Genomic DNA, 24,881 nt, shown 5'->3' with positions numbered 1-24,881 from the left:
TACCTGAAACTAAGGTACATATTTATTTATATTTTGGATTCTGGCGCAGTAACTAACCTTAAACTTTTATTTTTGTTTGTCAGATACTTGTTGATAGAATATTTTAGGAGCCATGTAAGAGCCAAAATAGTTTAAATGTTTAATTTAGTGTTGGTATTTCTAGTGTTGAATTGCTTATTATAATAAGTATAAATCCTACAGCTCCATATAAAAGTTATTCCAAGCTAGTTTTGACTTTTATAAGACATGTGTTGCACTGTGGAATAAAAGTTAAAGCATTTTGTCTAAGAATTGAATTTTGATAGGATTGGGTACCTACAAGCTAATTTAAATGTATAAAAATCTGCAGTCACTGAAATTTCCCTTGGTATGTACTTCTGCATCCATAGCACCTTCCCTTCATTTAACCACCTGTGACTGAGTAGTTTGATTTTTGCTGAGGTTTGGTGCACTCAAAAAAAACAGGCATTAAAATGCCTCGGAAAATATGGAGTGGAGTGTAGCATATACAGTGTGTATGAAGAACAGAGCATTTTGCAGAATTAAAAGCACTACACAAACTTAGCATGCTACATTCAATCTTATGAAAACACTTTAATGGAACCAACATTCAAGTTAAAAAAGCTAACTTAATGAACAAACTAAAAAAGTAAACTAACATATTTACAACGTCAACATTCTTACAAAGTTTGAAAAAAAAAGCTTTAAAAAAATGAGTTTGTAGAACAAAATGTCAACATTAACTTTTTTGTAAAAAGAAAAGCCTCCGCTGCTGAAACAGGAAAGTGAGAAAGCTTATGTGTAGGTTTTGGTCTGTAGTTAATCGTCACACGTTACAGTAGTTGACATGAATAACAATACTTAAAGTGCCTTCCAGTTTATGGGAGACTTTCCAGATTTGTTCAGCAGCTCGTTAGCTTTTGAGAAATGCCTGCACCCAAAGAATCCGCGATGAGCAGACAGGGGAGAGGGATGCACAGCCTGCAGCACATGGTGGCGGGTCTATAAACAAAAAAGTAAAAAATTTTTAACAAAATCTTAGATGCATGAATAAAACAAAATGCTTCTCCTGAAACTGCCTTTATTACAACAGTAGTGTAGACCCACCCTGTTAATAGCAGCTCCTTTCTTCTGAGCATATGACCCCCATAACATGAAGACAAGCCCTTCTAGGTTGTTGCTGAGCCACTGTACCACAGCATCAGTGAAGGTCTCCCAGCCTTTGTCTTTGTGGGAGTTGGCCTGGTGTTCTCGGACAGTCAACACAGCATTGAGCAACAACACACCTGATAAGCGAGGTCACAGATGACAGTAGGTCTGTTCAGACTGCTCCCTTGTGGTGTAACTGTCTAAGCATTCAACACACTGCCATTTTGTATGTACCTTGTTTGGCCCATCCTGTCAGATCTCCATGTCCAGGGTGCTGAAAGGATTCAATGTCCGACATCAGTTCCTTGTACATGTTTTCCAAACTGGAAATGAAAAAGGTACAGAATGTGTTGAACATGTCAAAATGGATTTTAGAACACATATTATTAGAACTATCTGAGTCTGGGTAAGAAACGTGGCTAGTTCACTACTAGGAGTTAATCAAGGTGCCAAACCTGGGTGGAGGAGGCACTGGTCTTTTAACACTAAAGCACAAACCATGGGCCTGGTTAGGACCATGATATGGATCCTGGCCAAGGATCACCACCTTGACCTGGAAAGAGACACAGTTATACAGTAAAGCAACTTGGACAAATATTCTAAGTCCAATTAAAGTGTAAACTATTTTTTTTCTTTTTTCTCTGCTGTTGGTAAATTCGGTCTGACACCCGATGGATACAGCCGACCAGTATTTATTGCTTGCTACTTAGTGTTGCTTACATCTTGGATATCACACATCTGTGTCCAGGTGAAGACGTGTTGAGCAGGTGGGTACACTGTGTGGCGTTTCCTCTCTTCCGAAACGAAATTCATCAACTACGACAGACATATAACGTTATTAAAACCACACAGAGAGACAATGTACAGAGTACCGAGTTTTTTTTTTTTGTTTGTTTTTTTTTTTTGGTCCATACTTGTTTGAAATAGGGTTTTCCAAACTCAGCCGAGAGTCCTTTTCTCCAGCTCTCTCCAAACCCTGGAGGCGTTACGGCGGCAGAGAGTCTCTCCAGCGCCGCTTTCTTGTTGCGGGCGATCCTCTCCAGTTGCTCCGGGGAAAGAGGACATGAAGGCGGTGTGGACGGCGCGAGCTCCACCGCTGAGGACTTCAGCTTCTTCTGCACAGTTTTAGTGTATTGAGCATAATACAGAGCAGGTGAGAAACGTGAAGCTGGAGGCGGAATTAACTTCAGGAGCCGTTGACATGTTTGTGTAAACATGCTCGTGCTGAAGTATCTATGAGCACCAGTTTGAAAAACAATCAAGAGCAGTGGTGGTTGTGAACCCAACTTAAGATTACGCTGGACGTGTGGCGGGCTCACAACGATAAAACGAATTTCAATACTACAAGTATACTGTAAGTAAAGTCATAACTTAAACACGCTGTGGTGCAACACTATGAGCGATAGGTGAGTGGAACTGCAGTTGACAGAGTAAAACAGAAGTAAACTTACCGAGTCTTGCACCGCCTCCTCAGATTCATTTAACTCCTTTGAAATCCTCTTTTTCGACACTGGCGAAAAAAATGAATGAATAGTTTTTTGTCCGATCATTTTGTTGAAAAACACTTTGACGGAAAGCTGCCGTAAACTAATTAAGTAACAAATTTGTTAGTAAAACCGCGTTAAGCACCACGAAATACCCCTAAACTCCGACAATGGCCATTAAAATATTCGGCGCCAACACACAGTGACGAAAGCAGAGTTATGTTAATGAACTGAGGGCTGTTCAAGACAAACTGCTGTAGGTTGTTTTCTACAGTTTGTAGAAAGCTACGGAACATAGCATACAACAACAGCTTAAAAGCGCAAACATTTCCGTTGTGAATACTTTCCCCCCTAATTTCAAAGTCTTTGGGTTTGTGAAGCTTACCATTGGTTAGTTAATCTAGTCGACTATAACCAGATATTAGCCAATAACCTTATTGATAATCAAATAATTTATTCATCATATAAAGACAACGTTTGGTTGCAGGCTCTTATGTGTGACAATTTGGTACAAATTGTAAGTCTTATCTAAACATTCTGAGCTTAAATTGATTAATCAATAGAGTTGTTAGCATTGATTGATAATTGCGATAATTCGCAGAATACATTTTTCTTAATGCCCCGAATTTATAAAAAAAATAAAAATAAACATCAATAATTTCAACCCAAAATACAAATTACGAAATGGAAGACTTATACAGTAAGTAGTCCACAAGGCAGACCACAACAAGGATGCTTCTTTCACTGTTGTCTAAGTCTACAAACCTATCTTAATATTTATTTCTTCTTTTCGTTATCTATAGGTCTCAAGAATACCACAGGAAACTGTGGTCACAGACAAGAGCAAAGTAATGGAAACTTATGTTATTCAGGGACAGAGTAACCACTCCTGGGACAATGATACACTAAACAGAAGTCAATCGGAGAAAAGCAAACTGGAGAAGGATGTGAGGGTAAAGGAAGAGGAGGATGCAGATGATGAATATACAGCTGTAGCAGAATTTGCTCATCCTGTTCCATGGCAAAAAATAGAGGCAGAAGGACTGGATGTTGATTATGCTTTACTCTTCTCTAAAGAGGAAGCAGACTACCTTTTCAAAAAACTGGAGGATGAGGTGATGTATTCAACAGGTAAAATATTAACTGTTTTCTGTATAATTACGACAAAAAGCTGCAACATAGTTGAACAGTTGTCTATTTTTATTCCAGGAGAAGAAGCAAAAGTCAAAGTTTTTGGAAAAGTGTACAATATACCAAGGAAGCAGGCAACATACGGAGACGCTGCTCTGACTTATACTTATTCTGGGGTGACGCGCTCAGCCTGCATGTGGACTCCAACCTTGGAATACATTCGTGATGCTGTTACAAAAACAACAGGACACACATTTAACTTTGTCTTGATCAATAGGTGAGAAATGAATGACTTTTCAACCTTAAAGATCCCAGTTTAGCATTAGTACTCTCTGCTAAAGTTCTTCTCCTACAAGGTACAAAGATGGGCAGGATCACATGGGTGAGCATCGGGATGATGAGAAGGAGCTAGATCCCCTCTGTCCCATCGCATCGGTCTCTCTAGGAGCTGCGCGAGATTTCATCTTCAGACACAGAGATACTCGGGCAAAACAGAACTTCAGACACATTGAGCCTGTGAAGATGGAGCTCGGTCATGGAAGCCTGCTCCTTATGAACCAACCAACCAACACTTTCTGGTACCACAGCCTTCCTGTACGTAAAAAGGTCCTCTTACCGCGAATTAACCTCACTTTTAGACGCATCCTACAGGATAATAAGAAGAGGAATAAACAGAGCAAGAAGTGTTTGTGAGTCTTATGTATAAGAGTGTTGTTTTTCAGACATCCTTGGATATGGAACAATATTACAAATCTAAAATGCGTTTGTTAATGTGGCAACTGAATTTGAGTAATTAATGACAGCAAAAGGCAAAGGACCGTAGAGACAGAGCACATTTTTTTTTTACAAAAGTTGTGGAACTACTTTATTTTAAACCAAAGTTCTGAAAAAGTGCAGACAATGAAGGCTACATTTTACTTTGTTGCATTGGAATGCACAGTTCACATAATTCATGCACATTTGGTTTTTGACATGTAGGGAGTAAATCTGTTCTTTTTCAAAAAGAAAAAAGTCATTTTTTGCATTCTAGCTAAAGGATCATGTGTCTGGTCAAAATGTAAATTAATCTGTTTTAGAATTAGGTTTGAATGTGTTTAAAATGTAGTGGAGGAGTCCAGCTGACCCATTAATGTATGTGTGGCTCTAGGCATCTATCTGTACATAGTAAGCTTTTGGAAGGACTGCAACAACTTACTTGAGCATCCATGGTCCTTTTCGAACTTAAATAGTTTAACAATAGGACCTTAACTCAAAGTCCACTCACTAGTGTTTTCAACCACAACTTATGGTCTTGAAAAGCCGACTCTAAATAAAGACTATTCAGTCTCTGCCTTTGGCACTAAGGGGTGTTTACCCCTTTAATAATGTATTTTATTTTTCTTTCGAAATATTTACTGCTTATTTCGATAGAAGTTCAGTGAAGACCATACGCCTGCTTAGTTAACAAATAATTCTCAGAATGTCTCAAAAATAGCAAGAGGTAAAAAATAAAACTGCAAAGTGCACGTTTGCTTTATAAGTTTAATGTCAGAAAACAATCACCTTTACAGATTGCAAACAAATACATACAATCTCACATGAATATACAAAGTGCAAATTGCAGACTTTAATGAGAGGTTTCGCACAATTCCATTTCTAAATTTCACTTAGTTTGGTTAGAGCAAAATGGCAGTTATCAGTTAAATGTTTTTAAAAGTACTCAAGATAACCTGCCAAAACCTGCAGTCATACTGTAGCTTTAATAACTGAGGGCAGATCATTATGAATCTGGTAAACTGTCAACACCACGCTAACTGGATCTGATGCATGATATTATTTGGAAGATTCCTTAATGTGTGTTTACCTGTATCATATATTGTTTCATGTATTAAAAATCTTAAGCATTAAAGACAACATGGCACTTTAATCTCACCTGTGGAGCTGTACAAATCATGACAGAGTGAGGATTATTAGAAGTATAAAAATATCCAATTCAGCAGCTTATGAACTGTGTCAATTAAAATATTTCCAATACAGTTTATGAAGACTGTTGGGAATTATTAGGCAAATTAAATTAGACAATAAAGAATCAGACAAAGGGAAAATCTACCTGTTTTACGTTTCTTATAATATGTAACAATTAACATCTCCAGGAAGTTGTAATCGGCTACATCTGTTTGTGGCTGTAAATGTACAGGCAGAGGGCAAAATATAAGGAATGCCTTAAAGTATATTGCATTCAAATGTAACACCAGAAAATAAAGCATTATAAAAATGCCACAGAACTGAGTCAACACCACTGACCACCTAAATAAAATCAACAAAGTGTCACACATGAATAATGTACTGCAAAGATATTACCTAAGAATCCACTCTAATGTTTGCACGTTCTCTTTTTGTCCTCTAGAAGCCAAATGTAGCATGACAGAAATTGTTCGGTGTGTCAAACAAAAGTTGCTCACACGATCAAAGATCTTCTACCGAACACTTTTAGTTCCATATTCTTTGGGATTCAGAGCATCCAACTCGGGATCACATAAGCATCCACTCATGGATCAACATGTAGGTGCAATCTATGATGCATAAACATCTCTACAGTAACTGTAGAAGGGCCTTCATCTCTGGCCTTGTTGTCAAAAGTCATAATCTGCATTCTGGTAACTGTTGTTACTGGCACATACAGCTGTGACACTATGCTTGGAAGTGCAGCAAGTAAGCCAAGAGTTTCTGTTTACTCCTCCAAGCACAGAGCAGGGTTCTGTCTTCGGACTCTCTCGTAGAAGAGCATGTAAGCATTGGAAGACAGCACCTCATGCATGCTGGCTTTTCGTACTAAGTCGTCTGACACCCATAGCCACTGGGAGCTGAAGTATGTAGAGCTGCGAGGTGAGGAGGGGCTGCGGCGGTATGTCACAAAATGTCCTGAGTGCATGTCACCATGGTGAACCAGCACAGCCATGAGCTGGAAAAGGTACTCTGTAGAACTGGAATAAAAGATTCTATGATCAAAGACAATGTGTGTCCAAGAAAACACTAACAGTGTTTTTTGAGTGAGTATAAAAGGTCTGCTTGATGTAGAATTTCCAAGTTTGTGACCTCTAGTGGATGGAAGAACACTTTTTTAAAGAGATTTCCTCATGTGGTACCTAAATAATTGTGTTTGAAAACACGGTTTAATATATGTGCTAAGAACTGCTGACCCTGAAGGCCACGGTGTGATTCACATCATTTTCATGCCATAGGTGGGACAAATCTACAACACCATGCATTGTTCTCTCAGCAATCATGTATATTTCAGAATCACTAAAATATGCAATCTTGAAAAATAGCATCTATACAAGAGCACCAAGGATGACAGATTTGACATATCCATGTATGTCTTAAGTGGCACAGAATCTGCCTAAGAAACTGCTGAGACATCTGTAGAGATTTTAGCCCTCATGGACTTTGCAGGTGAACCTTATTGCACCGGTACCATACTAGACACAGCATGAATTAACCTTGAGTAGGATAACGATAGCTCCTTGTTGCACCTTGTTACATGTTAAGTTTACCTGTGGTCATATGTGAGGCTGAGCTGGGAGTTCACACCAGGAGAGTGAAGATATACAGATGAACAGGTTCCATTTGTTAAATGTTTGTTGTTGTTATGATACTCTGCATCTGGAAAACAAATGCATTATGTATGACAAGAAAACTAAATATGAACAACAACATACCAACAGTACAACATACCAATGCCATTTGCAACGGGCTTCTCCACAACATTGTCGGGATTTTCTGCCTTTGTGGGCTTTGGAGCACACCTGGCCCGCTGGCTCTTCTGTGTGGAAGCGTTGTGTTTGTAGCGGTCCATTGACAGATACTCAGTGAATTGTACATGCTCCTGTCTTTTGATGGGGGTTCCTTCACTGGACCATGTGAGTCGCTGTAAATGGATGCAGAGGCACTGGGGGAGCTGGGGACATTAAACAGAGAAGTTTGCTAATAGGACAAAACAGGACATACAAGTTTAGAACATCTGTTCTCTAAGACATGTTGATCCACCCAACATTTTACACATATCACCTTTTTCTATCTAAATTGGATAATCACAAGATTTAGTTGTATTTACCCAATTGTCAGATTGTCTAACAAACAATTAAAATCTATTTAACTAATATGATGTAAGTAATAGTTACCTTTCCCAGTTTTAACTGTTTCACAAATGTTGTTCTCTGGCTTTCCAGAGCTTGCCCAAAGATTTTGGTCCCATGTTGAAGCTGAGGAGAAATAATCCAAAACCGAAATTTAAATTAATTAAATATCAATACTAACAAAGACACCTTGATGCTACATTTGTCAGAAGGACCTTCTACCTTTGCTGAATTACATATTTAACAAACATATTATCAGAAGATTGACAAGACAGTAATACCATAGTGAATGTACCTTGGTGCAGTTTTCACACTCCACTTCTTTGATGGTTTCTGAGGAGATGAAATGCTGAAGACACTGATCTAAAGAGATAGGTCGACCCTGAGGACCAATACAGATTAAATTACAACAAACAAACCACAATAAGTACTGATCTTAAAATTACTGCTCATTCTGCATTACTAGTTATTAATATGCATGTCTTTATGATTACTTTTCTTACCCACTGAAGTAATGGGATGGACAGAGAAAGGCTCTCAAATGAGTCATACCGCACTGGACTCTAAGGAACAAGTAAAGAAGAGGCGTAAATCGCCAATCAAGTGACTCACACTTAATTTTTAATAACTTCATTGGCAAAAACCAACAAACTCACTTGTTGTTCACAGCGCTTGCATGACATGTTACTAGTTAAACGACCATGAAAAGGATGGTGAAACTTCCAAGGACTTGGAATTGGATGCAGAGGAGCTGCCAAATGAAAAATACAGAGGAAATATATGATAAAAACAGAGGAAATATATTTATTTGTGGTTTCAACATTCTGGGCTCAATATTTTTTTCTCTGTACCTCGACTTCTGCAGGTCATATTTTTCTCATCTTGATCAGGGAGATTCTGACAGAAAATAAACACATAGAGAATAACTGGAAGTGGTCTACTAGGTTTGTCATTCTCAGCACTTCTACAAAAATAGCTATGGTTCATAGTTTGAGATTGAGATTTTAAAGGAGGCAGATTTTAGTAAAAAAAACCTCTCTCTACACTACAGATGTGCTCCAAATTGCTGAACTGCAGAAAAGCGCTGGAGAGACATGCAACATGCAAGGAAATTCTGTGTACAGCTTTAGAGGCAATGTAAGTAGTAGATGATAGCTTGCCTCAAGGGACTGCATGTCAAACAAGTGAGTGACTTTGGGTTGACGATCACGCTCCTCCTCCAGAGAAGATGTAAGAACATGAAAAAGTTCATGTGCATCCTAAGAAGAGAAAAAGCAATAGAGAAAGACAACTGTTGATGCTGTTAATAAGACAAGTGCACTATACTGTACATCAGGGATCACCAACATGGTGCCCGTGGGCACCAGGTCGCCCCCAAGAACCACATGAGTAGCCCGTGGGCCTGTTCTAAAAATAGCTCACCATAGCACCACTTACCAATGAGCTGCATCTAATTTTTTTGTTGCCATTCTTTATTAAATCACATTTGATAGTTATTGTGAGAAATCATTAACATGATCCGTGTCTTCACATTGATGCATATCATTAATGTAATTATTATTAGAAATAACATATAATTATAGGTAAATTAAGCAAATTTGTTATTTCAAAACTGTGTATCAAACTGGTAGCCCTTCGCATTAATCGGTACCCACGAAGTAGCTCTCAGTTTCAAAAAGGTTGGTGACCCCGGTTGTACATTTTACGTAGAATTACTAAAAAAGGACACTCAACAGCATCTTTGACTAACCTGCTCTTCAAATGAACTGATGTGCCACCGATACAGCCTGAGTACATCCAGGAGGGATCCAGCATCAAGTACATCTTCCTCTCCAGGCTCATCACTGGACAGAGCTGTAAGTACAGGGACCGCCTACACGTCAAAAACATGAATAAGCACTGCACGCTCCTATAAACTGCTTTTATATACCTTTGAGAAGCTGAAGCAGCGTTGTGGAGAGCTGGTTGTCTTTGCATGACTGAATCATAGGTGAACCTGAAAACTTCTCCAGCCACCCAATAAAGGACGGACATGCTGCCAAACCCTGAAGCAAAGAGTTTAAGAAGCAGGTATTGCCTAAGTTTAACAGGCCTGGAACCATACCTATAGGGAAACAAGTGTGTGTTAAGTTTCTTGAGTATAACCAGTACGATGAGTGCATTACATTGTCATATTGATCCTTACCTCTCTTTCTCTTCTTTCTCTCTGTTATTGGGCCCCACAAAACATATACTCCAGCTGCAATTGCAGCAGCTATCCCACCAATGACACCCCAATTTTTTATCATCTTGTTTCTAGAAAAATAAAATACAGTTAATGAAGATTTTGGAGGGAAATGCACAAAAGAGATAAGATAGGTAAAGGCTAGAGGACACAGGAAGGCATTGGGTTAGCAAAGCACAACATTCAAAACTCTTTTTTGGGGATATTATAATGAATTGAGTTTTAATAAAATGGGTTTCTAATGTTTTTTCTATACTCATTGACAATAAATGTAGTAAATCTCTCGATATAATGCTATACAGTACCAACAGCTCCAAACTACAGCTTGAAAAAAGAAATTAACACAGTTCTAAAGTGGTTTAACCAAAAATGAACCTCACAAACTTTATGAAGGTAGAATTTAGTGCAAGGCTGTTGTAACAAGCTGCACTGGTTTATCTAGGTGTACATAACAATCTGGCAACTGAGTGCATTTTATGTGTATGATTTTTATCCTGCCTTTTTTGTTTCACTGCTGCACTGCACGGATTTTATCAACAGGTGTGATGTTGCATAGCTCTGTCTTAACATAGGATTTCGAATAAAGGGCTAAAAAACTGTTTTGGCATTGTTTTTCTCAGGGAGTCCTGAGTGCCCCAAAACAGTATTTTTCTTTTTCTTTGTTGTTACTGTATGATGTCACTTCTGTTAATAATACACATTTAAACCCAAAAATAAGTCAGCATTCATGTTCTTACTTATCACCGGAACCCAAATTGATATCAGGCCTTGCTGCCATAAACCTGCTGTGCCACATGACAGGCAAAACCATTCTCAATTTGCAGCACCTTTAAACTGACTCATATTAATTTTCAGTAGCACAGGCAAAAACAATAAGTAACCCAATTCAATCTAAATGAATGAGAACAAAAATTTGGAATACAAACCAACGTTTGTTAGATTTCTTCGTCAGTAAACTAATTAATCAATTACCTTACTATTTCAACTTTAGTCTGGTTTCTAGGTACCCACTAATAATCTAACTGCCATGTATACTAGGTATTAATAAGGAACATTTGCTTCCCCGGGTTCACTCTAGGGGTAAACGTAGATGAACATATGATCCACTGACCCTTGATCCAATTAGTCTGTCTGTGGTAAAAACAACATGACTCCACACTCTGTTACCCACTAACAATTATCACTTTAAGCAAAGCAACATGGCCAGTGACGACCCCTCTATACACACACACACACACACACACACACACACAACGTTATTACCAAATACCAGCTCACACTATAATTAGCTTACTGTAGCAAGACAGGCTAGTTCAATTTCTAGCCTACTTACCGATAACACAATATGGTGGCTATTCAGCCCCCCTAAATAAATATCCAAACTTGTATCTTGGAATATAGGTATAATTTCTCATAGCTGCGTATCTTTGTTAGCAGGCTAAGAAACTGGCAGGTTAAACCAGACTCATGTGTGTTTGTCTGTCTGTCTCCCCCTCTGTCTGCGCATGTTACTCTTTGGTCCAACGTACAGCGGCGACGTGACCCGTATTACTCCTGTCCAGTGAATTAAATAAGGCATTACTGTTGTTTGCCAGGTGGAGACGTTTTACCTGACAATGGGCCCAGTGCCAAGGAACTCGCCAACAAGCTTATCAGAGCTTTCTGGTCGGCACCACAACATCCTGCTTTCATTGCGGAACTTCTATCTGTGGGGCCGTGTTTCAGGACGGACCCACAAACGAGAGGATCGATGTGTTCTCACTCACCCCTCCGTGTGCACATTTCATGTGGAATGTTTGTGGAATTTCTCAGTAAAATATAGCAGTTCCAGTCATATTTTAATTATTTCTGCTTTAAATCATGTCTTAGTAGGGCTCAGTAATGCTCTGATTTAAATTATTTGTTATTAATATGTAGCGAAGATCTTATAATGTTTTTTAAACACATGCAAGTAGCGCAGTAAAAATATTATTGGCCATATAGACGTTGATTTTTTTGTTGCTTATATTGTCGCTTTTAAAGGACTTTAAATAGCGTTTAGCATTTACATTATACAGAGTTCTCTGCTTTTAAAAAGCGGATTTAAACCACTCTCGGGTAGTTATACACCCAGGGGTGACACTGGTCACCCACAAAATCTGATTAACCACCCCTAGGTGCCATCTCCTTGGAGTGTCACAAGGTGGTAGGTACATGGTGTAGAGTGTACTTACAACCAGGAAAGTTATCACTGCAAAGGATGGATTTTTATCTCTCCCAAACTTTATATTATTGTATGTTTATGAATATTTGTTGTTTAAAATGGTAGATGAGTTACGTATTTGACATTTCTGACACTGACCAAACACTAAATAAACACACTATTAGCCTATTAATAGTAACACAGATTAGTATTTCCAATAAAGATACATAAAAAAATATACCTAAAATATGTTTATATATTTGGTGAAAATTCCCCACAATTCATGCTAGTTTTATTTTATTGTAGTTATAATGGGCAAGATATATATGTCTTTTGTCTGCTAAAATTTACTTTTATGATTGCAGTCAGTGTCAAACAATCATAATTGGGGCCATATTTTATAGACTAGAAACACACACACAAAACAAAACGGTAGCCCCAAGAATCAAGGAGATAGATTTGTGTTTTTATTGTAATTTATCGATTATAACTGAAATATCCACAGTTATCCAACAAATTTCCCACTAGAGCAAAGCCTATAGCTAATTTTAGGCATTTTATTTTTGTCTAATTGTATTTTTGTTTTTTATCTATTACTCTTTTTTAAAATTGGGTAATAATGATGTAACGTTTTATTGGATGTTATGGACAGCTTGGCTTACATTATAGAAATCGAACTGGATGGAAGGTTTTATTAAATAAAGTACTACTACTGTACAGAATCGGATTACACCATGTTTTCTTGATCAGTCTTTAGTGCCCGTCCCACTGTAGTAATGTCCCATAGCTAATCAGCTGTCAGTGTGACTGATTATAAGTCTTCTCATCCACTCCCCCTCTCTCGGTGTCTGGTGCTGTGATTCGGCTGACGGTGGCTTCTTATTGGCTGGCAGCGGACACTGGAGCAGGTCGCTCTCCTCAGTGCTGAAGTCGCCGCTCGTCGTAATAATGTAAACGGCGATGAGGCCAAACGGAGCATCAGCCACGAATTACCAAAATGGACGAGGATCTTTTCCAACTGAGACAGCTCCCGTGAGTAGATCACCTTCTGGAAATGAACGCCTTTTTGTTTTAGTCAGCCTGTTTTCAACCATGACAGCACGTTGGGCTGACGCGTCGTCATCGGACGGCTTCGCATTGTGTTTGTTTGGTTAGCTCGCTGGACCATAAACATCCCAAGAATCCCCCCCCACCCCCTAAAAAACAGCTGTCATTTCATTACGACACATAGTCCATCTTATTATCTAGACGTGCTTTTCAGGCAAAAGAAAAAACTTGCCTGTTCAAGGACGGTAGCTGTGCAGTTTGTTTACAGTCGTTTTCCTAACAGGACTAGTTTGGTTTTATGTAGCCTATTTGTCAAAAGTATGTTTACTCGGATTTCAGAGCCTGTATTTTTGTTTTCGTCGTAACTAGTAATTGTGTTTCCTGTCATGACTCAGGAGCTACCTAAGGTGGTTCATTTTAACCCTTCTATACATACAGTAGTCTCCAGCTAAGGGCTGGTCTATACTATCCCTCAAAAGACATACAGATAAATAGTGAATAGACTTCCTCCAGAATTAAGCTAATGACATATATATTTTCTGAAAAAAGACCTGGCTATTCAGGGGTGTTCCAGTGTTGCTACATTGGTTTTTATGTGTCTCTGTGTAAAGAGCTCAAAAATGAAAATTATAGTGGTTTACATTGAACAACATACAATTCTGGACTGATACTTTTCATTGCAAGTAGGTTATGTAATCTAATTACAGTGATTAGGATATCACTGACACCTCCAAGTTTCATCATTAAAGAACCATCTATTATCAACACATGGGAGAAGATTATACCTTTCATCTGCAGCAAATATGCATATCTCTGGGTATTTGTCCTTTATAAGAATGACAAGCAGTAAAGCATAGTGTGCAGAGCTGTCAGTTGACCTGACATTGTTCACCCATAGGATGATATTACCACCCATTCACAAAATTACAGCCAAAAAAAGCTTGTATCACCTAGGCAACAGCCGCCAACTCTCTCGGTTTTCTCTGGCCCTTCTGAAACTCCTCTGATCAGCCAGGATTTAGATAGAGTGTATTAATTCTCATGAGCTTTATTTAAATTGTTTGTAGTGTTGTCCGCTTCCGACGGACAGGTGAGAGCACACGTTCTGAGGAGGATGGCGAGAATAGAGAACAGGTTCTTAGGATTGCAGAGCACACTGATGTGGAGTCTGTGGGACTTGCAGAGGAAGCTCCAGTACCTCGGGAGTTTGCCAATCCAACTGATGGTACAGTATGGCATTTTGACTGTTCTTAGTCTTTACTATCAGGCTCATTCTTGCATGTGGTCATCTGGATTTCCACATTTCTTGTCCTTTCAGATACATTTATGGTAGAAGATGCAGTGGAGGCAATTGGCTTTGGAACGTTTCAGTGGAAGCTTTCCATCCTCACTGGTCTGTCCTGGGTGAGCACTTTTCTTTAATTTAAATGACAAAATACAAGCTAAAGTGTCTATGCTAATGTGTCTGGGTTTTCCATTTGCACAGATGGCTGATGCTATGGAGATGATGATCCTCAGCATCTTAGGCCCACAGCTCCACTGTGAGTGGAGGCTGCCCAGCCTCGAAGTGGCACTGCTTACATCGGTATGATCTCTTTAATGCCTGTAAAGTGCACTGTCTTGCAGTGCTAAATGGCTGTCCTGATAATTATTGATTAGGTGCTTAGGGATTATTGTTGAAATACACTACTCACCCACAACAGTATTACAGCATTGGTGATTTAAATGGTGTGAGGGACGGGACATTCTGACCAGTATGCAACGACCCCATCTGCGGCAAGATGTGATGCTCTGTGTTTTCTGTATGGTCAGCATTATATTTTTCTCATGCGGACCCCTGTCCACCACAAATTTAAACCCACCAAGAGGTTGATTGAATAAGTGGTTGTATTAAACCATAAAAAGGTGAAAAAACACAAGAACTTCTAATGTTTTAAAGTGTCACTAGATATGTGTTACAATATCTTATTTTGAATGGGTGTTTAAGCCCTGTTTACATTTTGAGAGTATCTTTAAATATCTTCATTTGGTAAATTCCACCTTTTTTTTTTATTCTTTCTTTCTATCCAGCAGAATTTACTAAATTTATTACACAGATGACTTGTAGTGGTTCACATTAAAACAAAATGCTGCAGCACTATTTTTAGTTTGTAATATGCATGACAGGATGGAAATGTATCAAATTATGTGCCTTAAAATATATATATAATTCACATTTAAGTTGCTCCAAGATGCCCTTTCCAATTTTTTTTTTTACTGATGCAGGCCGTGTTTATTGGGATGATGATTAGCTCCTCTCTTTGGGGAAATATATCCGACAAATATGGCAGAAAAACTGTAAGTTAGTGTCTGGACATATTTTTGTTTCCTATAAGGCAAAGTTATTTTCAGTTTATAGGTGCTCAAAGTTTAACTTTTGCCTTATCAGCTCACCATAGTATATTTAGCTGCTCTTTTTCTTCTAATAAAATAGGGTCTGAAGTTGAGCGTATTATGGACTATGTTCTATGGCCTGTTGAGTGCATTTGCACCTATTTATGGGTGGATCCTGGTCCTCCGGGCACTAGTGGGCTTTGGCATTGGAGGAGCACCACAGTCGTGAGTAAACCCCCCTTATCTTTTTTAAATTAACATAAATGTTTTAACTTTGGTTTAATAGTAAGATGTCTTTTCTTATAAGGGTGACACTGTATGCTGAATTTCTGCCTATGAGGTCCAGAGCAACATGCATCCTACTGATTGAGGTATGAAACCAACTAGCCATAGTCCTTCTAAAATATATACAATTATTGCTGCAGAGCCTTGTAATGCTGAGCAGGCTTTTGCTAGCAGAAATGTATTTCAGAAAAATGTCCTTTGGTCCGACATATTTTGTTCACTGCTGTTGCCTTGCAGATATTTTGGGCACTGGGCACTGTGTTTGAGGTTCTTTTAGCAATCCTGGTGATGCCAACTCTGGGTTGGCGATGGCTACTTGGCCTCTCTACTATTCCTCTCTTCATCTTTGCCCTCCTGTGTTTTGTGAGTATGTAGTATTCATACTTGAATGCTTAATTGTGATACAAATGACAGCCTAACCAAAATATGCCTGTTTTTTTGGTGGGGGTGGATGGGAGCAGTGGCTACCAGAGAGTGCACGATATGATGTGCTGACTGGAAATCAGGAAAAAGCTTTGGCCACACTGAAGCGCATCGCTACAGAGAATGGAGCACCTATGCCTCTGGGAAAACTAGTCGCTGCCAGACAAGTATGGTTTATTTCTGCAGAACGAATGAAATCATTCATGTATGACCACCATATATAGTCATTTGTGTATTCTGTTTTTTTTAATTAGGAGGATCGTGGGAAGATTCAGGACTTGTTTTCATCACGCTTTTGCTGGACGACAGTTCTGCTGTGGTTTATTTGGTAAACAGAGTGATTCCCAGTCATATCCTCACTCACTACACACTGATTTTCTGCAGAGACACATTATATTCACATTGCCTGTTATAGTGTGTTATTCTGTGTTTCCTCAGGTTTGCAAATGCCTTCTCCTACTATGGACTGGTGCTTCTGACCACAGAGTTGTTTCAGGAGGGAGGTGTATGTGGAGGTCAGTGCTCGTTTGACTTATCAGAGGCCCCCATTCATTCAGTCACACACCATAAACGTGTTTCATTTTAAGCATTTGATGTCTTAACAGGAAAAGCTCAGGTGTAACAGAAAACAATAGCTTATAAGGAATAGGCTGGAACCGAGCAGCTCCTAATGTTATCAGTTGCATCTGCACTTTTCCTGATATGACAAATCCAATGTAAAGTGTAATGTACTGGCATCACACAGAGTAGACTGAGGCAGTGCTGGGCTCACACTTATACTTTTTTTGTTTTATATCTCCCTCTAGTGTCCAAAGATAACAAGATGGAGCCCCGATGCAGCTTGGAGTGTAAATATCTGAACTCCGATGACTACAAAGACCTGTTGTGGACAACGTTATCTGAATTTCCAGGTACACATCTAAAATATTTTCAAATTTTATTTATTATTTATTAATTTTGCTAGGTTTTTTTTATTGCTGTACATTGTAATTATTATTTTGTTGAATACATAGACTATTAGTTAGTTTTTTAAAGAAAGCAAAAGTATTTATTTTTAAATAACAGCAATATTAGTTTTATATAATACATTCAGTATACATGTATGCTATACCTGTTACTACATTTATTGTATTTTAAGAACAGACCAGGGAAATATAAAGATCCTTTACACAGAGCACATACTGGGAAGATGCTCCTTTTATGAAGGCTGCTTTCCATTTAGGTGTGTAAAGGTCCTGGTGGCATGTAAAAGCCATCATTAACATTCCACTTGCGCTTTTGTTACATATTAATAAACAAATTTATCATTATGTATTTCAAATATACACTTTAAGTAAACCCATTGATTATATTTCTGTTGCATAGGACTGCTGGTGACACTGTGGGCTATTGATCGATTAGGAAGAAGAAGAACTATGGCACTGTGTTTCCTTGTCTTCTCGCTGTGTATCATTCCACTTTATGGTTGTGTTGGGAGGTAAGGTCATCCAAATGTAGCCTTTCTAAACGTTTTAGGACTTGTACATCCCGTTTATCCATTAATATTGCCCCTGTTTTATGTCTCACAGAGTATCCATGATGGTGTTAATATTCATAGCCAGAGCCTTTATTGCAGGAGGGTTCCAGGCTGCTTATGTGTACACACCAGAAGTAAGATATTCAACAAAAAAGAAGTATTATATTAAATAAAAAGATATTAAAGAATGTGTTGTTATATCTAGAATAACAGCAGCTCTTCAGTATTTTCTGAAACTCTGCAGGTGTACCCAACAGCAACCAGAGCTTTAGGTCTGGGAACAAGCAGTGGAATGGCCAGAATTGGTGCCCTCATTACACCTTTTGTGGCACAGGTAACATCCAGTGAACAATTTTCAAATATAGCACAGCATTAAGATAATATTTTTATATAATATTATATGGCTCTTTCTTCAGGTGATGCTGGAGTCCTCTGTATACCTGGCTCTCTCAGTGTACTGCTGCTGCTGCCTCCTAGCTGCCATCGCCTCCTGTGCACTGCCAATTGAGACAACAGGACGGGGTCTGCAGGAGTCCAGCCACCATGAGTGGGGGCAGGAGATGATGGGCCGGGCGTCCTCCCAAAGCTCCGGGGGAATCCCTCACTCTAGCTCAGGCTCTCAGAGCTAAGGACAGACTGGCTGGAACATTAATAAGGGGCGATCGTAGTGAAGAAAAGAGGCAAGGAGATGCAAGAAAGCTGAACAAGCGTCTGTGTCCATCTCCAGTCCCAAACTCTGACTCTTTTGTTTAGTCATCAATGTGGCCACAGAGAGCCAGGCAGCACATTTTTACAACATCTCACTGTTCTTGTAATCCTTAAACACCATTGCTGTCAAAATTTAGCCCCTATATATCTGCACACGGTGACTGGAAAGAGCAAATGACATTCACAAGAGCAACATTTAGTTGACGCACTGGAAGTTTGCAAGTTTTAGTTCAAAGTATTTGAAGTCAGCTATGCTAATGAAAGACAAGCAAAGGGAAATAAAGAGGCTGAATGTGTTAGGAGCAAGCTTTGAACAACTAGCTTCTGTTCAGAACCTTAAAAATACCAATTCATTATGTAGTTTGGAAAACTACTCTAAACCCTAAGAAAAAGCTGCTTCTCTTATAATGCTGGACATAGATAAGGAAAGCATAAAGAATATTGTCTCTTACAAAATGCCTATTAAAATACAGTCATGACAACCTCAGCTTTATAAACGGTGCAACGTTCAATTGAAGTACTATCAAATAAAGCTGCTTAGTTTGAGATTAATTTCTGAGGTGAAAGGACTTACAGGGAGAATCTTATGTAAATCTTGTGTTAAATATGTTTTTTGTAACGTCAATATTTGATTCATGGGCAAAGAAATAAAGAAAAAAGCAGGTAATACACAAGTTATAACAAAATACACCTCATGTCTTGATCATTATGTGTTAATTTTATTATTAAGAAGCTGACAAATCTGCCAGCGCCATCATCAGAACATTTGTGACATCATAACAGACAATTTTTCAGGAAACGGCACATGGTCCACAGATCCTGGACTGCAGTTGTTAATAATTTAATGCAGATGTTTTATTGTTTTTATCAACCAAATTTGATTCACTCTAGTTAGGAAAAAAGTACATGATTTTAAAAGTATGTGGTGTTAAAATTTATAAACCATCTCTTGCTCTATTTTACTTGACTGAGATTGCACGTAAAGACCTACACATGCACTCACAACCATTGAGGAGAATGATGCATTCTGTCTATCTGTAAATAATGTATCGATACCTGGTTCAGTTGTTGTCTTTGCTTTTGTAACAAATGTAATGTGGAAACAGACTTTGTCCATTGTGGTTCCAAAAGTAACACACTGAGCAAACATTGTGTTAAAAAAAGATAGATCAACTATCACAGGTCCAGCAAGCCGACTCTTACCTGCCAGTGTTGAGATGTAGTGATGCATTAAGTGTGTGTACACAGATCCTTGCCAATGCACTGAATGTAAAAGTGTATGATACTGTAGTAAATAATCTTTCAAAAAAAGAGCAAAAAAACAATGAATTCACTTTATTAATTAAAAAAAATATGAGTGATGTATTTGTTGTAGTCATTAACATAAAGTTCGTCTAGTTTTGAAATATTATAAGAAAAGTGTCTCTTCTTTCACATTGTATACAGTGATATCATTACCCCCATAGTTTGCTTTAAATGAAAATGTAGACAACAGTCTGCAACACCAGATGCAAGCCAGTGATATTAAAATTTAAGAGGTGTGCATTAAAAACTACTCTAGGATATTAATTTATAACTGAGCCTTTGGACCATTGCCCTTCTGTTTCACAATCTGACCAAATAGCCTTGCTGCCTCCTGGGCACATCCTCGGTGAATGGTGAGTCCAAAACCTCCATGACCATAGTTGTGTATCACCTCAATGGGAGCATACAAATCTTAGCATTTTAATAACGAGCATTTATTTTACTGTTTGCAAATGCTTAGCTGTTAACGTTTACCTCTACTGCAGTTGAACCAGACTGTACAGTCTCCCTCTCTAGCCGAACTTTGCTGCGAACAGGTCTGAGTCCAGCCCAGGAGTGTACTATTTTGGCATGCTGAAGTTAGAGGATAATAGGACATGATCATTTCCAAAGTTCAACCTCAAACATTTCTTGAAATTGAAGAAAATATGTAAAGGTAAATGGCTGCCTATATAGCACTTTTCTCCAAAGCGCTTTACAATGTTGCTTCTCAATTATCCACTCACACACACTGATGACAGCTGCCATGCAAGGTGCTCACCTGAGCCACTGGGAGCAACTTGGGGTTCAGTGTCTTGCCCAAGGACATTCCAACAGGAGGGACCGGGAATCGAGCCACTAACCCTGTGGTCCGTTGGCGACTACCTTACCAACTGAGCTACAGCTACCCTCCAATTGAATTACATCAAATTGGAGTGCATTATTTTATAATATAATTAGCTTAATATCAATGTTTTCTCTTTCACTGCTAACTTGAGATTAGAATTACAATATAAGTATTCTAAATATATGAAATGCAAAATGTAACTTTTTTTTGTGCTAGAAAAGCCACACCGTAAAACCCTGTTGAGACCCAGTCTACTATTGCCTGTTCCACAAAGAGCATTTTGATAACATCTCACCTTGAGGCTAGGCTCAAGCTGGCAGGCCTCCTCCCAGATTTTTTTATGGTCAGTGGAGTTGTTCTGTTCACTCCAGTTTCCTACCTGGAAAGTCCCACCGACTGTCACAAGACGACTCCTGCAGACACAAATGTTGCTTGCTCAAAAAAAACTCTCCTACCTTCAGTCTGCACTGCAGTGTATCCTCCCAAACCAGCCCCCACCAATGTACAGCACAGTGCTTCATTGTGCATAGTTTGGGTGAATGTTAAAAATTATTTACACCATAGGTCCAGCACAGCACAGAAAGATGCATTATTTGAACTTGTATTTTTATACTACCACCCAACATTACCCTGGAATGATGTATGGTGAATTGTAGACTCCTGTTTTAAAATTGTGAGTAATAATCCAATGCTTTAACCATGGTGCATCCACCTGAAACAGAAATGAATAACACTGTTCCACCACTACTTCCACTGTGCCTTTATAGTTAAATATATTATTAGACAACCTGTTCAGCCTTACCTTCACTATCTGACCACGACCTGGTTTCAGGTCTGGGTCTGGCTGGAGCTCTCCAGATCTTACCCCAGTGCAGTTTATGATCACATCTGCTCCAGTCTCTGCCAGCTAAGAGAAAACAAGTATTGCATTAGATAAGAGTTTGGGAGTCTTTCTTGAAATAAAAATTTGGGATTTAGTACTTTACTGGGTATAAAGAGCAGATCTAAATAAGCATAAAATCATAAAGTAACTATAAAACTGACACTATCACTTACTTCCTTGAATGACTCAACTTTTCTATGATAAAATCGTACACCCCTTTTTTGCAACCTGGAAATAACACAAAACCAGAAGTATGATATGAACATAAGAAAACTGTTTTTTAAAAATATAAATTTTTTTACTTGAAAACATCCATTCATGCATCCATTGCCCCTAACTGCTTATACTGTTCAGCGTAGCAGGGGGAACCTATCCCAGTTTTCATTCTTTTCAAGGGCAGGGAAAACACTGGACAGGTTGCCAGTTTATCTTAGGTTAAACACAGAGAGACATACACAGACATTCACACTTACCACTTAAACTAACATGCATGTCTTTGGACTAGGAAACCACAGGACCCAGAGGAAACGTACGCAAGCACAGAGGGAACATGCAAACTCCACACAGAACAGCTGCAGCTGGACAGGGATTCAAACCTTCAAATCTCATCAACCCATATTTTATTCAAAATAGAACATAAGATGTGTTTTTGAGATGTGTTGCTCAGTTTCTCAGTTTCAACATCTGATATGTTCTTTATGTTCTACTGTGAATGTGGGTTGATGAGATTTGCAAATCATTACATGTAGTTTTTATTTACATTTTCACTTCTTTCCAACTTTTTTGGAATTGGAGTTGTATAATCTGGGCCTGAGACCAAATTATTCTTATTGCCTACATGCTATGGGGGATTCTATAAAGACTATTTAGTGTGTCAGTTGGAAAAGATAATATTAAAAAACCTGGGTCATTTCTTTTACCCAGCAGCCGTCTAAGTTAGCCTTTTACCCTATGTGTGCACAATGCATGGTAGGAGTTAGCTATAAGTTAGTAACCACCACTTCTAACAAAGGTAAACAGTTTACACAAACTAGCTTAACTGAAATTTGAAAACTGAGAAAATGTAACAAATGAATACAAATATTATATCACAAGTAATAATTGCTTAATTGGGCTATACATTATTAGTTAATCATTATTAATAATGTTGCAAATAGGTTCTACGCGGGTGCAAATGAGGGCTTAAGAAATTATGGGGGAAAATGTGGAAAAAAAACAACATGCAAAGGCATTTAAGACATAAGGTAATCACTCACCAATCCATCAGCCAAGGTAAGTAGGTTTTACCTTCCACCATAAGAGCAGTGTTGAACCACCCAAAACTGTAGATATTTAAAAACACAGACAAGTTAGAGAGAGAAAGCCAACCAGTACTATGCAATCATAAATACATTGGTTATTAATATAACAACAGAACTTATACTCTGATTACTTATGAATATGCAAAGAGTTACTGTGACTTGTTAACTATTAGTTGTGGAAAGTCTTGTATTTGAGGGAGTCATTTATTAGGATTTTATTAGAATTTGTGTAGTGTAGTATTACTAGTGTAATGTTAAAATGTGACTTTTCCCTTTGGCTTTCTCTGTTTTTTGAAAAGTGTCTTGCTATGAAAAACTGTAGTGTCCTGTGTTCCCATGTGTGGAGGGTGAAATAATTGGCATGACATACAAATTTCTAGTTACCCTACTAAATATTTGTTGTCTTTTTACATTTTCTAGATGTTCTGCTTTCATGACAGTTTCAGAGAGAACCTACTTGTATCCAGGGAACATCTGCAGCTCTCGTTCTGTCAGCTGTCTGAAGCCCAAGACAGTATCTTTAAAAGAGGGCTCCTGCAATCAGAAACAACTATGAGCATCAATTATTGCATCAATTATTCACTAAAAATGTCTTGTCTGTGTTATTTTGCATTCAAGATACAGAATCCTGACTAACCCCTGAGTTTGAGTGTAACCTAACCCTTAGTGAGACCTCTCTTATCATTTTTTTCCAATGTTTCCGGGTCCAAATCTTTGTGCAGTAATTGCACTGGCATGTAATGAATTCATAAATTAATAAATTACACTGTAACTTTCATTGACTAATCATTGCACATGACCTTTGTCCTTGGTTGAAAAGGTTTGTGCAAAATTTACGATCCAAGAACATAGTGCTACTCACAGGGGCTGGTTCAGTGCACAGGTTATAGCCAGACTGAAGGAATATTCCCATTTTTATGGACTTCGGTGAGCTGAGGCAGCTCAGCAAGTAGTCAAATGTTTCTTTATTCCATTTTCTGGAGTTAAAGACAAACGCAGAATTAAATGATGGCCACTTTTTGAAGATAAAGAAGAAGGCAGTTGCAATGATTGCACTTACGTCTCCTGCACGTTGCCCCTGTCATACAAGTAAGGCTGCCAGAAGCCAGCAGCTCCATCACTAGTGGTCAGCGGAGTGAAGCGGTCTGCATACACCTCGATGGTCAGAGGACTGACGATTGAGTGATAATGTTCATAAATAATCTGAGCTGTTGACAGACCAATAACTCCAGCTCCAATCACCGCCACCCTCATGTCTGACACTATATATGAAACCTTAGACTAACCCATACAGGCAAAGAAAAAACACAAGTACAAAAAAGTCACAATCGACCAATCAAACGCTGTAACATTTTAAAGTTTGCAAAGTTTAGTCAGTCAAAATAAAATCCACCCTTGGTGCAATCGTCTGAAACGAGCCCACAGCTGTGTTTGTTATTTGGCCAGTTTAAACTGGCAGAGTAGTATATTATGTAACAAAGATGATACATGTGCATTTTAGATTAGCGAAGCAGCATTTCTAAAAGCTAAACACTTATGTGAGTGCTGCGTGATTAAACGAATACACATAATCCACTCAAATCTGTACAATTGGTATAGTTTTTCGAAAAAGTTTGGCTATACTTTACCTTCAGACGAGCTTTCGGCACCACTGCAGGAGCAGAGCTGCTGTCACATGGGCCAGAGGCGGAGACAGCCCGTCTGCAACTGAGCTCTATCAAAGCGACTAACTATCAAACCAAAACGTAAAGAAACTACACGATCGTCACGTGACATGCATAGCGATTTTTACTCCTCAAGCACATTTTGTTTTTGTCCTATGAACTTAAGCACGGCTATATAACAAACAATGATTCGGTATTTCATTTTAGCTTTATCTCTAGCTATTATCAGGCTGATAATAATTCAACATATTTCGTACATGCAAAT

General features: G+C 38.5%; 5 protein-coding genes across 8 annotated transcripts; 2 read left to right on the top strand and 3 right to left on the bottom strand.

Moving 5' to 3' along the window:
- Window positions 1-579: 579 nt before the first annotated feature.
- On the bottom strand, window positions 580-2,843 carry unga (uracil DNA glycosylase a). Of its 2 annotated transcripts, XM_067519937.1 has the most exons (7): window positions 2,601-2,843; window positions 2,064-2,264; window positions 1,870-1,965; window positions 1,605-1,702; window positions 1,384-1,472; window positions 1,108-1,286; window positions 580-1,002 (listed from the first exon to the last, which is right to left on the bottom strand). In XM_067519937.1, the coding sequence occupies exons 1-7, from the start codon at window positions 2,697-2,699 to the stop codon at window positions 862-864; spliced, it is 903 nt and encodes a 300-aa protein (XP_067376038.1). In that variant the 5' UTR covers window positions 2,700-2,843; the 3' UTR covers window positions 580-861. The 2 variants fall into 2 exon arrangements, with proteins under 2 accessions (XP_067376038.1, XP_067376037.1); XM_067519936.1 differs by lacking the exon at window positions 2,601-2,843 and having other exon boundaries at window positions 2,064-2,448.
- alkbh2 (alkB homolog 2, alpha-ketoglutarate dependent dioxygenase) lies at window positions 2,164-5,276 on the top strand. Of its 2 annotated transcripts, none has more exons than XM_067519938.1 (4): window positions 2,164-2,302; window positions 3,437-3,764; window positions 3,843-4,041; window positions 4,121-5,276. In XM_067519938.1, the coding sequence occupies exons 2-4, from the start codon at window positions 3,485-3,487 to the stop codon at window positions 4,455-4,457; spliced, it is 816 nt and encodes a 271-aa protein (XP_067376039.1). In that variant the 5' UTR covers window positions 2,164-2,302; window positions 3,437-3,484; the 3' UTR covers window positions 4,458-5,276. The 2 variants fall into 2 exon arrangements, with proteins under 2 accessions (XP_067376039.1, XP_067376040.1); XM_067519939.1 differs by lacking the exon at window positions 2,164-2,302 and adding an exon at window positions 2,371-2,503.
- Window positions 5,268-11,858, bottom strand: usp30 (ubiquitin specific peptidase 30). Of its 2 annotated transcripts, none has more exons than XM_067519934.1 (13): window positions 11,714-11,858; window positions 10,065-10,174; window positions 9,810-9,983; window positions 9,630-9,733; window positions 9,040-9,138; window positions 8,731-8,776; window positions 8,536-8,630; window positions 8,383-8,442; window positions 8,175-8,261; window positions 7,925-8,005; window positions 7,479-7,701; window positions 7,298-7,406; window positions 5,268-6,727 (listed from the first exon to the last, which is right to left on the bottom strand). In XM_067519934.1, exons 1-13 carry the CDS (start codon window positions 11,782-11,784, stop codon window positions 6,475-6,477), a joined length of 1,512 nt encoding a protein of 503 aa, XP_067376035.1. In that variant the 5' UTR covers window positions 11,785-11,858; the 3' UTR covers window positions 5,268-6,474. The 2 variants fall into 2 exon arrangements, with proteins under 2 accessions (XP_067376035.1, XP_067376036.1); XM_067519935.1 differs by lacking the exon at window positions 11,714-11,858 and adding an exon at window positions 11,437-11,682.
- Window positions 11,859-13,079: 1,221 nt separating this feature from the next.
- Window positions 13,080-19,325, top strand: svopa (SV2 related protein a). The gene is made up of 16 exons (XM_067522393.1): window positions 13,080-13,317; window positions 14,400-14,557; window positions 14,651-14,736; window positions 14,819-14,917; window positions 15,598-15,669; window positions 15,806-15,930; window positions 16,013-16,076; window positions 16,228-16,353; window positions 16,452-16,580; window positions 16,668-16,741; window positions 16,852-16,928; window positions 17,220-17,324; window positions 17,779-17,890; window positions 17,982-18,063; window positions 18,174-18,263; window positions 18,346-19,325. The coding sequence occupies exons 1-16, from the start codon at window positions 13,283-13,285 to the stop codon at window positions 18,556-18,558; spliced, it is 1,647 nt and encodes a 548-aa protein (XP_067378494.1). The 5' UTR covers window positions 13,080-13,282; the 3' UTR covers window positions 18,559-19,325.
- A 9-nt stretch (window positions 19,326-19,334) lies between these two features.
- Window positions 19,335-24,726, bottom strand: LOC137136729 (D-amino-acid oxidase-like). Its single transcript, XM_067522394.1, has 11 exons — window positions 24,581-24,726; window positions 24,013-24,233; window positions 23,815-23,929; window positions 23,410-23,486; window positions 22,908-22,973; window positions 21,825-21,879; window positions 21,571-21,675; window positions 21,398-21,480; window positions 21,064-21,181; window positions 20,417-20,515; window positions 19,335-20,333 (listed from the first exon to the last, which is right to left on the bottom strand). The coding sequence occupies exons 2-11, from the start codon at window positions 24,204-24,206 to the stop codon at window positions 20,208-20,210; spliced, it is 1,038 nt and encodes a 345-aa protein (XP_067378495.1). The 5' UTR covers window positions 24,207-24,233; window positions 24,581-24,726; the 3' UTR covers window positions 19,335-20,207.
- Window positions 24,727-24,881: the final 155 nt, after the last annotated feature.

This window comes from Channa argus, chromosome 11 (genome assembly GCF_033026475.1).
Source record: "Channa argus isolate prfri chromosome 11, Channa argus male v1.0, whole genome shotgun sequence".
NCBI classification, from domain to species: Eukaryota; Metazoa; Chordata; class Actinopteri; order Anabantiformes; family Channidae; genus Channa; species Channa argus.
This window is presented reverse-complemented; position numbering and strand designations above follow the sequence as displayed.

Coding starts and splice junctions, on each gene's coding strand:
- usp30 (XM_067519934.1), bottom strand. CDS start 11,784: ATGTTGTGGTGCCGACCAGAAAGCTCTGATAAGCTTGTTGGCGAGTTC. Junction 8,777..9,039: donor TTGACATGCAGTCCCTTGAG/GCAAGCTATCAT, acceptor ATTTTCTGTCAG/AATCTCCCTGATCAAGATGA. Junction 8,631..8,730: donor TATGACCTGCAGAAGTCGAG/GTACAGAGAAAA, acceptor TTCATTTGGCAG/CTCCTCTGCATCCAATTCCA.
- unga (XM_067519936.1), bottom strand. CDS start 2,366: ATGTTTACACAAACATGTCAACGGCTCCTGAAGTTAATTCCGCCTCCA. Junction 1,966..2,063: donor GAAAACCCTATTTCAAACAA/GTATGGACCAAA, acceptor TGTCTGTCGTAG/TTGATGAATTTCGTTTCGGA. Junction 1,287..1,383: donor GACAGGATGGGCCAAACAAG/GTACATACAAAA, acceptor CTCGCTTATCAG/GTGTGTTGTTGCTCAATGCT.
- svopa (XM_067522393.1), top strand. CDS start 13,283: ATGGACGAGGATCTTTTCCAACTGAGACAGCTCCC. Junction 14,558..14,650: donor GTTTGCCAATCCAACTGATG/GTACAGTATGGC, acceptor TTGTCCTTTCAG/ATACATTTATGGTAGAAGAT. Junction 16,929..17,219: donor GGAGGGAGGTGTATGTGGAG/GTCAGTGCTCGT, acceptor ATCTCCCTCTAG/TGTCCAAAGATAACAAGATG.
- alkbh2 (XM_067519938.1), top strand. CDS start 3,485: ATGGAAACTTATGTTATTCAGGGACAGAGTAACCACTCCTGGGACAAT. Junction 3,765..3,842: donor TGAGGTGATGTATTCAACAG/GTAAAATATTAA, acceptor TTTTTATTCCAG/GAGAAGAAGCAAAAGTCAAA. Junction 4,042..4,120: donor AACTTTGTCTTGATCAATAG/GTGAGAAATGAA, acceptor TTCTCCTACAAG/GTACAAAGATGGGCAGGATC.
- LOC137136729 (XM_067522394.1), bottom strand. CDS start 24,206: ATGAGGGTGGCGGTGATTGGAGCTGGAGTTATTGGTCTGTCAACAGCT. Junction 21,676..21,824: donor AAGTTGAGTCATTCAAGGAA/GTAAGTGATAGT, acceptor GTTTTCTCTTAG/CTGGCAGAGACTGGAGCAGA. Junction 21,182..21,397: donor TCACCATACATCATTCCAGG/GTAATGTTGGGT, acceptor TTGTGTCTGCAG/GAGTCGTCTTGTGACAGTCG.